Source organism: Paramisgurnus dabryanus, chromosome 20 (assembly GCF_030506205.2).
Source record: "Paramisgurnus dabryanus chromosome 20, PD_genome_1.1, whole genome shotgun sequence".
Lineage (NCBI taxonomy): Eukaryota > Metazoa > Chordata > Actinopteri > Cypriniformes > Cobitidae > Paramisgurnus > Paramisgurnus dabryanus.
The window spans coordinates 2,401,152-2,414,954 of NC_133356.1; the positions used below are offsets into that span (position 1 = coordinate 2,401,152).

The 13,803-nt window shown below is 42.0% G+C and overlaps 1 protein-coding gene across 2 annotated transcripts in view; it reads right to left on the reverse strand.

The window, feature by feature from the left end:
- The window catches only part of slc35f3b (solute carrier family 35 member F3b), a 29,033-nt gene extending 15,230 nt beyond the window's left edge, over positions 1-13,803 (reverse strand). For both annotated transcript variants that reach the window (XR_010546949.2, XM_065296028.2), the window contains exons 1-2: positions 13,465-13,803; positions 9,301-9,520 (exon numbers count right to left, since the gene is read on the reverse strand). Coding sequence is in view for 1 of the 2 variants with exons in the window: in XM_065296028.2 (XP_065152100.1) it covers positions 9,301-9,520; positions 13,465-13,775 (531 nt within the window). In the remaining variant the exon portion in view is untranslated. The remainder of the gene's footprint in view (positions 1-9,300; positions 9,521-13,464) is intronic.

Here is a 13,803-nt window from a genome sequence, read left to right on the forward strand (position 1 = left end):
AGTAAGAAATGTCTTCCGGCGTAAAACTGAATTCATTGCACCAGAGGAACATTACGAGCGTGTCAAAACAACTGATGACTTCCAGTCTTCAACTAAAAGACCCAACTGAACTCCTCCATCTCTCACTATTATCCACCTTTGATATATAAGATGTAGAGTGTTTTGGGACAGATATGTTGGTGTGTATGTGTCATCGTCTCATCCAGAGAAACTGCACTAAAACTTGGTTAGAAATACACATGGGTAAAATATCATGGAATCTTTAAACCAATAAATCAAAGGAAAGAAAGGGATTCCAGAATCCAGCAGTATGGATGTGACATTTGCAGAAAAAAATAAAAAATATAATTTCTCTGAGAATGTATTTATTACCAATATATTGAACCATATGCTCATATTTTTATAAGCCCCTGATGAGATTCCAGAAATCAGAAGAATATCTGTCTATACTCATGCTTTCTATTTTAAAAACATGTACGCATTATGGATGTTACTGTACGTAAATGGACAAGTTTTGGCAGACAGCAGACTTTGTAGGAATTCTGTGAATTAAAATGCACAAACCAGAAGCAATAATATCCAATAAATGAAAAAGCATGGCTCTTCAGAAAACAAATATGATTTATTTTATTTTAAGCTTTGTCTGTGCATTTAGGAGTAAGAAATAATGTTATGGATGTGACAATTCTAAAATTCGCACTTACTTAACTAAGGAACATACTGTAATAAAAATGCTTTTAAACTTTTAACAGAGACTTTGCAGAGTATTTTAATGACCAAATATTTACATTTAAGATATCAGTATGTTTGTCGGACCTGATGATGTAGTGGACAGTGCTCGGACATATAAGAAAATAATGCACACCCAAGGTGCAATGTGGCACGACGTGAAGTGGAGACATTTGACAAGTTAGGTTTGCGGTTATCAGAAAATAATGCATACCCACGGAACATTTCTCAGCCAATCAGAATACAGCATTCAACAGACCCGTGGTATAAATATATATAACAGTATGTTTAAAAACGTTGGATAAAAATTTAGTTTTCATGATATGGTTGACATTAGAATAGCATTGCCCATAAAAATGTATATTTTGCATTAGAAAAATGCATGAAGTTTTTGAATCAAGTTTGTTTTAAGACCAATAAGACTCTTTGGCCTGGGCATGTTTTCTTGAGATTTAACAACATCACAAATTATTAAAATGAGATTTTCTATTGCTACAATACAATTGATTTCAATCCAACAGCACTGTATAAAAAACTTTGCGCCTTAAAATTGTTTGTTAAATCAACTCAGATTTTCAAGTCATGTCAACAGAGATGAGTTGTCACAACTTATAAAATTAAGTTGACTTTTCTCAACTATATTTTATAAGTTATAACAACTCAACTGTAGTTATAACAACTCATCTCTAGTCAAGATAAATAATAGTAAGTTGAAATGACTTGTAAATCTGAGTTGATGCAACAAAAATTTTGTAAAATAAAAATCATTCTTTCTTTCTTTTTCACACCATTCCAGCATCTATGGCTATATTGAACTGATTAATCCACAAGCTGATACACACAAGTTAATCCATAAAGGTAATTTGGCATCTCTTATTCACCTAACTTGCATGTTTTTGGCCTATGGGATAGGGATGTTCACATTGACCGATTAACCGTTAACCGAAGGTAAGAATTTATGACCGATTAACATTATCAGTTAAAATAAAAAAATATTTGTTAATACATGGTGCGTGTTGTCATGAGCCGACAGACATTTCGCCACTTTTCTATCTTTAATTTGTGAATGTCCTGTAAATGACACAAATTATTGCTGCCCTGACGGTCTGATAAAGTAATCATTTGTATGAGAAATCATTTGTATGCGTGTTTGGAAGCTGAACGGAGACGCGCGCGTGTCTGCGCAAGATGACGCGGTCCGTCTCGCGCACATCCGGACAGACGTTTGTTGATGGCCTCTGACCCTGAACATAAACATCTCTCTTTTTGCACAAACGGAGAAAGACGACGCAAAAGCAAAACTTTCTGAAAAGCGTCTTGCTTTAGAAATGACCACTGTGGTAGATGAAACAGAGACAATCTGCCCTTTTTGGATATTAATCCTCTGGACTGATCGCGTGCTTTTTAATAAGGTAATGTTGCGTGAATATTTGATATGATCAATTAAATCTGATCTGATGTATGAATCGCTTAGGTTACTCACGTAACCCCGGTTCCCTGAAATAACGGGAACGAAGCATTGCGTCAGTTAGCTGACGCTATGGGGGAAACTCCTGTTTACTCCGTGACTGAAGCCTATTGGTTAACGTCTGTACAAAGTACAGACCAATGACGTTTGAACCCGCGCGCGGGAGGAACGCGTCCTTATATAAGCGCGGTTCAATCGTCAGGAGCTCATATTATTCGACTGAAGCGCGCAGCCGAATAACACTCGCTGCGTAGACGTTTGTAGCACGGCAAGAGACGCAATGCTTCGTTCCCGTTATTTCAGGGAACCGGGGTTACGTGAGTAACCTAAGCGTTCCCTTTCAATACGGTTCACTTCGCATTGCGTCAGTTAGCTGACGCTATGGGGGAACGTAATCCCATCACGCCGTGCATACACAACGTACTGAAGTGCCTTACCGGAGAGACACTGCGTGTGGCCCTATACCCGGCATATTCACAGCTTTAAAAGCAAATGTGTAAGCACCATATAAATTGTTGACGCGCACACGGTGGGGTTTTAAACGCACCGGGGGCACATAACATAGCACAAGACGGCGAGGTACCGAGCGCGCCGCGGCTGTGCGAGATAAGTAAATTCAGAGTCACGTTGGTGAGCTCGCTGAGCGCACCGTGGTGTACACATAAAACGCATGAGCGTGCATGATTGAGCCGAGAGAACCTGCGCTCGTAGGGCAGGGACGTCTAAGCTGTACAATCTGACAACGTAGACGGCGAAGACCAGCCGGCCGCGTAGCAGATATCAAATATAGATATAGATACCCCTGTAGACCAAGTTCATGAAGAAGCCAAACTCGCACAGAGTGGGCTCTATATAGGACATAGCTCATAGAGGGGCGTGAGCCAGTGCGATGGTTTCAACGATCCATCTAAATAACCACTGTTAGCAACAGACATACGTAGTGAGTGATCTGCGAAGCTCACGAACGGCCGATCTGACTATAATATGCGGCAGAACGGTTCGTAGCGTGGGATTATACAGATACCACAATAGTGTGAACCCAGGTGCACCCTCGAGCGCATCGGGATGCATGTAGGTAGTATTATAGTGCACAGATCGGTGAGCTTTCCAAGCGCGCCATAAATGTGTATTGACTATAAATTGCACGGGCACAGGTGAACACTTGAATACATCGTGAATGCATATCAGAGTGTTATAATGCACAGGCCGGCAAGATTCTCGAGCGCGCCGTCATGTGTTCTGATAATAAATTGTGCGCACACGGGTGAACTCTTCAGTGCACCGTGAATGCGTATAGATAAATCAGTGCACAGAACGCGCCGTGAATGTGTACAGATATGATTGATGAACGTAACGGTGGGCACCCAACGCACCGTGAACGTACACAGATGAACAACAATGTATGTGTCACAAAGCATAACACAGCTGTGTATACAGGTGAGCTTTCCCAAGCGCATCTTATTGTATACCAAAATGTTATAGCGTGTACATGTGAGCTTCTCTAAGCGCACGGTGGACGCATATAATTAAAAACCATATCGTGCATACAGGTGAGCTAATGGGCGCACCTTTAATGCAACAAACCTCAGTAGTGCGCGAAGCAGGGATGTTGAAGCTGTAAACTGACAACGTGGACGGCGGGGACCAGCCGGCCGTGTCACAATTGTCAAATGAGAAACCTCTACCATGCCCATGCTCTAAGACAAGTGAGCATAATTGTCACGGGAGGTGATAACGTCAACGATCCATAAATAGCCTGTATTGACAGGTGCTCTAGTGAGTGATCTGTGACGCAGATGAACAGCTGATCGTCTGATGTACGTCAGACGTATCTGTCATCCAGGACCTTGGACAGTTCCAGAGCGCTGTGCCTCGGGCACCGTCCACATCTGAGAAATGACAGGCTTATGAATAAAGTGAATGGCCAGCCGTAAAAGCATGGTTCGCTGTTACCGCCGCCGTCCGCATCTGAGAGATGACAGGCTTGTGAATTAAATGAATGGTCGGTCGTAAAAGCGTGGTTCGCTGTTATCACGGCCACATAGATATAGGTAGGGGAGAGAGCCGCCGTGCCTCTGTAGTGAGGAGAAAAGTGTTCCACCCACGATTCGCGGGGGGTATTGACTTTCAAATGTCACTAGACAGAATGGATCAGACTTTGCATAAGGACGCCTCGTGAAAGGGGTCCTAGCAGCTTGTGTCAATGTGTCATAAGGCACGTAATGTAGGTCGTGTCCCACGGATGCCATCTCCGCACGCCCATCGTAATGGGTTAATATTGGTAGTTTAAGCATGAGATGCGTATCACTCTGATTGAACATAGCTTATAAAGCGATGCAATGAGTTTATAAAGGAGATGACTCGTCAGCTTGTTCAGGGGGCGAGATCTCAGTCTGGTTCGGTAAATAATGAAACCACCGTAGATTGCCCGACCGCCTTATCACAATAACACGGTCGAGAGTGCTGCAGTGCTAAATCATCCTCTTAATGTACCGTATTCACAGTACAAGGTGATTTATATGAGACAAACGGCGTTCCACGCGCCGAAGGCTGATTGCCGTCGTAAAGCGTGTTCAACCCACAGCAAATGCTGGGCTAGCTCGTAATGACAGCACTTCATGCAGCAGTGTGTAACTTAAGCAAGCTTCCCGGCCGTCAGCTCGGGGCGGGACCTTTGCTTAGTCAAACTGAAGTGGACTTATGAACAGAATGCCACGATATTCAGCTTTCTGAGGCTCGTTAGAGGGGTACGTGCGCCCGTCTTAAACGAGATGCCGCGCGCGTCTGACTGTGCGCGCGCTTTAAGCTTTGAAACTTATTGTGGCGGGTAGCAAGCTCACTTGAGGTTGATATTACCCTTAATATCTCCGAGTATTGGAGCGGAGGTGTGAGCGTCTTCGGATCCGCTAATATAAATCAGCTATATGGCCGAAAAACGTCATAAACCGCTTGGCTGTAAGCCTTTGAGTGGCCGTCCGGAGAGGGCGCGATTCAAACGCTTGGAGCCATGCAAAAGTCTGAGGCTGTCCTTTCTCTAGGAAGAGAGAATAACAGTCGTAAGACCGTGCTCGTTTGCGCCATCAGCATCGTAGCGGAGAAACCGAGGTGGGCTGCGAGCGAATTTGGCAGAAAGGTGTTAGAGACACCGTACAGTCGTGGGGTGTCAATACACAGTATATGGCCAAACCGGGGTTTTTTCGGCTAGCGTCGATAGAATTATGGACAGCGGGCCGTGTGTGCGTATTACTGATTGCTTGTCAGTAAGGCGATAAAGTGTTTAGAGACACCGTACAACCGTGGGTGTCAATACACAGTATAGTAAGCACGGAAATTACTCTTTTTAGAGGAATCAAATACCGTTCGCCACTATAGTGAGGTCGCATAGCCGACAGTATTACACAGTATGTTTGGATAAACAGCACACAGAAAACATTTCAGGGCAGTCCAGCCGAGGCGCGACATAACCCCTTTTTCCCAGACAGTTTCGTTCTCTGTTGATGCAGCTGTGCTGCGGAGACCAGAGCTCAGCCGTTCAGGTGCACAAGCCTCAGTAGTGACGGTGACCGAACGGCTCACGGAGCAGGGTAGTATGTCTAGGTGGTTAATGTCAGACTGAACCCATCGCAGAGAGGAAGTCTGCCGTGAGGCCCGCGGTTTTGCCGTTTATTAAAAGGGCAGAAAAACCGGGTATATATATAAGAATGTACCAATATTCAGCGCACTGATATAGGACGGGACTGAATAAAGGGAGGTATTCGGGCCTCAGTATATTATAAACAAATTCGTTCTGCCTCTGATTCCGTCTAAACCAGAGAGAAATTACCAGGCAGACGAAAAATGAGCTATCTGAAGTGAGATCGGCTCAGGCCAGTAAAGCTCTATAATAAGTGTTTTAGCGCTCCAATAGAGGCGTGTCCGCCTTATCGAGCAGACGAATGAGATCGTGCCGCTCCAGGAGGGGAGGGGCATGAAGCTCTCTTATAATGAGTGTTCTTGGTGCTCCAATAGCGGCGAATCGGCCCTATCGAGCAGACGAATGAGATCGCGCCGCTCCAGGAGGGGAGGGGCATGAAGCTCTGTAATCGTTGAACACTGGACAGCTGCATTTAGAGGCAGCGAGCCGTAATACCGCGTGCTAGCTAAGCCGTTAAGAGACCTCACCACTGTGGGGAAAGGAGCGAGGGACTCCGCGAGCGTGGAGCACGAGTGGCTGTGCTATGACAGAGACAGGGGCAGACCGCCCGTGTTTGCTTGTCGTATGCATCTATCCAGGTCTACGGTTCCCCGCTTGTTCATCTCAACAAGAGAGGAACGGCAGAGGGGAGCAGCAACACAGACAGAACAGCCATGCGTCGTGACGGTATCACCCGATGCACTCGGGGGATTAATATATGTGCCAGAGATCTCGCCACTGAATGTGTGAGGAGCGAAGGGACTCTGTAAGCATGAACGGTTGCGGTGTGACAGAACACAGGGGGGGTTAGTCCGTGTGTGCTTGTCTATGCATCCATCTAGTCTCATGGCTCGCCGTGTGTTCATCCCGGCGAGAGAGGAACAGCAGGGGGAGCACGAAACATGGATAAGACAACCAAAGCATAAGCGCGGTCCCGGCGTGGGAGGTGCCAGACCGGTAACGCGCTCGGAGGAAATTCATAGCAGAGAGGCTCACCGAGCCGCTGTGCTGGACGCTATTACAACAGCGCCTGCTCTTTTAGCTTATAGCTTTATATTAAAAGTATTGATCTTACCGGGCGGCCGCAGGGGAGACCTCGTCAGGCGTGTGTCCGCTGCACAGGGCTCGTACCACGGCAAGCGAAGGCTATCTTCGGTTCTCGGCCGGAAAGCGGCAGGGGAAGACGCTAGACCTGGACTCTGCTATCTTCGGTTCTCAGCCGGAAAACGGCAGGGGAAGACGCTAGGCCTGGACTCCGCTGCAGGGCTTTTGTCAACGGCGAGGTAAGGCTTCTTCTTTTTCTTCGGAGCAGCGAGAGGTTCGCGCTGAAGGAGAAATAATATGAGCTCCTGACGATTGAACCGCGCTTATATAAGGACGCGTTCCTCCCGCGCGCGGGTTCAAACGTCATTGGTCTGTACTTTGTACAGACGTTAACCAATAGGCTTCAGTCACGGAGTAAACAGGAGTTTCCCCCATAGCGTCAGCTAACTGACGCAATGCGAAGTGAACCGTATTGAAAGGGAACCTGGTGCTGTTGTTGATCTGTCGCTGCTGTTAAATGTTTTGTTTTTACTAGTTCACAGACAACCGTCAACTGTATTTTTACTCAATGACAATTTCATATTTAAATCTTATAAGTTAACGGTTAATGTTCGGTTTAGAAGCTACGGTTGTCGGTCGGGGAAATTAACTGATATGAGCATCCCTACTATGGGAGGAAACCAGAGTAAACCCACACTGACACATGGAGAAAATACAAACTCCTCACAGAAAGGCCACCTGACCTAGCCGGGGTTCGAACCGGAGACCTTCTTGCTGTGAGACAACAGTGCTACGTGTTCAACTTAATATTCTCTGAGCAGAAACTCTCTCTCTGTGTTGAGAGTCAGAGACTTTAGATGTAAACTTAACTTGTAAACACGTTGACTCACTAAACCTCCATGGCACAGCAGTGTTTGCGTGTGTGAGGAACTTGGAGACAGCCCAAGAAAAAAAAAACATTTTGTTCTTTTGATCCCAGAAAAAAAGCAGAACCAGGAAAGTGAGAGATAGAGAGAACAAAAGCAGAGGAAGGTGACAGAAATCCAGAGAAATAACACAAGCTGAAGGAAATCCTATAAAATTCCCAAGCTGAACTTTAATACACTCCCCTATTTTTGTAACAGGTATTTGTGTCTTCGAGACACATCAAGACACATTAAGAGCATTATCTTTTTAAGTACAGCAGTCCACATTTACACACCATCAACCACTGGTAATCTGCTTGTTAAGTCTGACATCAAATACCATAACTTCCAGGTCCAAACGTTTCATCAGATGGCATAAACAAATAACAAACTATACTAACATACACTCACAATGCAGCATAAAATCAGGATCCTAACCTTTATCTCCATACTGAAATCCCTGATGGCCAGAAAGTAATTCATCTTTTATGAATTGTTAAAGTATTGTTGTCTGTGACGTTTTAAGCTTGGATAATGTAGTTTACTAAATATGTGATATTAATAAATAGTGCTTATAAACGATTGCTGAAATTGTAAAGTCATATGAAGCGAGTGGTGGCCTTGGACCCAAAAAATGGTTGTTGTCTGCCTGTCTGTCTGTCTTGATTTGATTGAACCTACAGTATATGATTGATACATTATGTTGATGACTTTGAATCTCAATGGTTCACGCATTTTGTGACTAGTTTGCATATATTATGTGAATTTCATTGGTTCTAAAATGTCCTGTAACAAAACATAACGTTATCAACGTAACTCACTGGAGTCATTTGAATTACTTTAATGGTGTTTGTGCTTTTTGGAGTTCACCATGTTGACCATCATAAAAGATGACAACATGACATAATGACCTAAAATGATTCATTTAGGTTCAAAGGAAGTCATATATACAGTACCGGTCAAAAGTACACTGCAAGAAATGATTTTCAAGAAAAAAAATTATTTTTATCTTGTTTTCAGTAAAAATATCAAAACATTCTTAAATTAAGATGCTTTTTCTTGATGAGCAAAACGACCAAAGAAAATAAGTCTAGATTAAGACCAAAAATATCAAATTTAAGTGATTTTGTGCATAAAACAAAAATAAAATCCGCCAATGGGGTAAGCAAATTTTTCTTGAATTTTTCTTGAATTTAGTGTTTAATAAAAATTTCCAAGAATTTTTGCTTACCCCATTGGCAGATTTTTTTGCTTGTTTTATGCACAAAATCACTTAAGTCTAGTTTTTAGACCAAAAATATCAAATTTAAGTGATTTTGTGCATAAAACAAGCAAAAAAATCTTGGACATTTTTAAATGTATCTATTTTAAATCTATTTTAAATTTAAGGTAAAATCTGACCAGGACATATTGCGGACCAGTTTTCATCAGATTTATACTCATCAGTCATTTCTAGAGTTTTGTATACTTCTCTAACTTACCCGGACGCCCATGAAGCGATCCCGCAGCACGATCCAGGAGAGGAGAAAAACAAAGGCTTTGTTACAGCAGAAGAGAGCTGAGACATCAGTGGTGTTTATCTTTCTCAGAGCCTGCAGGTACAGATAGTTTGTCAGAATCCACAGCAGCCCAAAAGGTGCAAGCTTACTGAAGAAGACCTTCGCCGTCAGTCCGTCGTCCCCAAAGAACCGGCAGCACTCTCTGAATAAACCACACAGATGTAAATAAACCATCAGTTCACTGGACAAATCACACACACGTCATACGAGGTGCACTCTTTAATTTAGTCCTTTTACTAATAAAAAGGAACACGGAAAAACTGACAAATAGGAATTAGATGCGTTTTCATCATGTTGTTTGAGCGAATGACGGTGGTATTGGTAACCTAATAACCAATAGTAAATAAAACAAGGCATGTTTAGAAAATGGAGATAGGACTGCATTTAGTTATGATTGGTCAAGTTATACATTAACTAGCAGTGCAGCTTGTCATTGCCAAAATAAATGCTGTGCACAGAAGAAGGAATGCAGCATTTTTGATGCAGGCACTAACAGCAAGGGCATTGTGATGACGTCAAGCCCCATATACTGTATGATAAAGCCAAAAAAAAAGCAGAGGGGCAAAAGCTCGCTTGATTTTCAGTATGAGTACGGACCGTGAAAGTGGGGCCTCACGATCCTTTTGGCTTTTTGGGTTTTTTTTGCTTTACCATACCAACGTCAGCTGATACAGATAGATGATCAGTCATGTGGGTTTAATGTTCGCTAGGTCAGAATTTATTCGGCAAATGTGTTTCCATCTCCCATTATTATTTTTTACTCTTTTTCGCATAAGTCAAAAACCACCTCCAGCAAGCGTAAAAACTTTTGTGTGAATTAAGGGATTTTTATTCGAAATTTGGTGTTTCCTTCATTTGTTTCTAATGCGATACTTCAAAATGTGCATAAAATCAGGGTAATGGAAACCCAGCTGCAGTCTCCATAACAAAAACAAATGGACACAGAATACACTTTACGCTAAGGTTAGATTGGTTAACATTAGTTCATGTGTTAGCTAACATACACTAACAACAAAAAAAGAGGAGCTCAGATGCAAAAGCTGCTAAACATCACCTCTGTCAAAAATTAGATAATGATATTAACTGAATGCTTATGGCACGTATTATACGTTCATCAGATACTTTAACTTTAAATCCCGGCCTCAGGATATTCAGAAATACAGCTTAGTTGGCAGAATCCATTAAGAGTCTGATAAAATAATGCTTATTTACAAGAAAACATGTCAAGACACACAGAGGGTTTTGCATCTGGGCTCTTCAAATACTTCTACAATTTTAGTTAATTTCATTATAAATAAAATAAAATACCTAGGTGCTACAGGAGACATGAGAAGAACCATTTAAATTTTCTCCAAGAAACTTTCAAATGTTTTTTAAAGAATCCTTTCTTTCTGTCTGTAGAAACTCTGTTGCACATAAGGTGATTTGTAGTAAGTTTCTGTGGATGTTAAAGTCCATTTAAGTCATTTCAGAGAATTGTTTGTAAACACATTATAAATGTTAGAAATATATTGCTGAAACACGTTACAAAGTCTGTGAACTATGTAGTACTGAATTGTGAAGTTACTCCGTTAAACAGTTTTTCCACATTTCTGTTCAGGATTTTTTTTGGGGCGGAGCTATAATGGTGGCTCAATGATGCACTGGAGCCACAGAGCATGGCTCCGCCCCTAAGACAATCACAAACATCCATTCAGGTTGTAGTGGTATTAAAAGTTAAGAGAGACGGCAGCTTTCCCGCTAGTGGGTGTGGTTTCAGCGCAGACAGTGGACACACCCCCAGCATTTCAGATTACAGAATCCTGCATTTTTCCAAGATTTTGATAACTCATTTTATTTACTTGGTGGTTTTTCTATCATTTTTAATTTGGCAGAGTGGTTAATACACATTATATTTGTCATATTTGTAAAACCATGTGGTATTTAGAGGTTTAGGCCTGCCTCAGGGAAGAGGACGCCCCTGCCATGCATAGTCCTCCAGGCACCGTAGGAGGTGCGACAGGCCTAAGGCCCAGCAGAAAGACCATCTCGCTGTAATGAATAATAATGTGTTTTCAATTTGCTTTACACAGACTTGAAATCTTATTCTAAACACAGCCAGACAAATAATATTTTCGAAACTTCTCATTTTAAGAGTGCATTTCTGAATCATCACAGCTTTGTTAGTTTACTGCAGTATTCTGTGTCTGAGTTGATAGCCAGTGTGATTTGATGTGATCCACATACTAAACTCAATTCTACCATCCGTCAATGGGCATTATGCTCAGTTAGAGCTGATCTCAGTTCACCTCTCGGTGGAAAAACGAAGCGATCTCTAAATGCAACAGAACACATCTTTTATTAAAAAAAAACAGGAATAACATAAGCTTTCTTATAAATTACTAACTTGTGTAGCTTTCATAACCTTTGTCTGCATTATGGCTTTTAAATCATATCTGTTAGCTTTAAAGAGATCTGCTATATACGCAATACGCAATGCTCTTACAAATAAATGTGCTTAAAAAGATTCACAGTGATGCCACAAAAGAAGCATTCAGTTAAAGGATCCTAAGAAGAAGAATTTCTGTCATATTTTTTTTAATAATCTAAAGAAACTTCTAAAGAAAGGTGACATTTTTTTTGCCAAAAATGCGAGAGTGACTGCGAGAGTGACTAACAAAACATCATGACAGATGATTTTCCAAAGGAATAATAGCGTTGTTTAGAGACGCACAGAGGTAGCCTAGTTTACACAATCTCTCTCTCTCTCTCTCTCTCTCTCTCTCTCTCTCTCTCTGTGTGTCTCAGTCACTCTCGCTCTCTTTCTAATAACTTCATTAATAAATGCATTAGAATGATGGCTCAATTGCCAGCTTTACAATGATGTTTTGAAACAAGCATCCAGGATCTCATGCTTTCCTGGAAACAATCGCTAGAGCTGATCTGTGATTTTATATATCACCCCTCACCGGGACTATCCGCCCCCTCAGATCACCATTAATGTTAAAAAACTGAATTTTTTCATCAACATTTTGGATGACATGGGGGTTATCTGGATGTTTTATAAGCATTTTCCAAATAAGCAGTGTTGTGCAAATATATAGTTATGCATTTTTGTTGTTGTTCTTGTATAGACTGTAGTAAGATTGTTCAGAGCTCTGTTCTTGCTCGCTATTTGTAGCTGAAGTTTTTGTGGTTGTATTCCCAAAATGTTTGTTTATAACGCGTTAAAACTTAAAGAACGTACCAAAGCTATATGTATTTTCTATATGTATTCATGTGATTGCCCCTTGGTATTTCAGACGCCCCCACATCATCGCTTGGCTGGCGCCGGCACTGCTCAAGATTAACAGGAGATGGGCAGAAATTTTTAAGCAATTATCTTAGCAGATACACACATTATTAATGTCTAGTCTTTCTCATTTGTAAAAACAGACCAAAAATATTGATGACTCATATTTGCAGGGGCATGTAGACATTACCGTCCATCTGTCCAACTTCTGATGCCCATAGCAAAAGAGAGAGGGATTATGGGTAGTAATCTGTACTGCCTGTTTTTCGTTGATGTTCTCAAGTGTAAGATGAATCTGTGGACTGCGTGTCAAACATGGATGAACTACATCGCTTTTTAATTAACTCTTAACAACTGTGAATTGTGATACAGCAATAGTGTTGGCTGCTGTATGATAAACAGCTTGTGCTTTGTGTAAGGTGAGATGGAAAAAGCATCATCGATATAATGAAATGTTAATTGAAGCATTACAGTGGCTGCTCACCAGTATCTAATGTAATTCACTTGAAAGATATTCAAGTACCTTGTTTAAATCTAAGATGTACATTATATAAGGTATATAAGCTTTGAGAATACAAAACACAAAAGATTAAAGAAGGGAGGGGATTCGGAGGTCACCTGTAATGCAATACCATAGTGAACCAGAACCAGACTTTTAACAGAGATTAAAAAACAGAAATGCAAAAAAAATTATTGGATGCCTGGGATAGGATAGGGTTAAATCAAAATTGATAGTAAACATTATTTTTCATGCACAGAAATTTTATATAAATTCATCTGGTGGCCCAAATACTAGTTTGCGATCAGATTCTTACCTGAATCTCTGTTTAGGCGATTGTTTTTCTGGGTTTTTGCACCAGTGGCCGATGTAATACAGAGGAAAGAAGAGGCAGTTCCATGTAGTGGCGAACCACGTGAGAGTAAACGGTGCATCGTACTGCTTGAAGGTCAGTTTAGCCAGCTGGGTGGAGCCGGCCCAAGACGTGCACACGCATATCACCATGGCCACGCCCCACATTGCTTTTCGGACCTGGACGGCTGTCACTCGCACACAACAGCGTAACCTCTGCCTCCCCGCCCCTGACTCCGCCCCAGCTCCGCCCACCATCGCCTGTCCATCAGCCATGCTGGAGGTGTTCTCCCGCGGCTGGTCC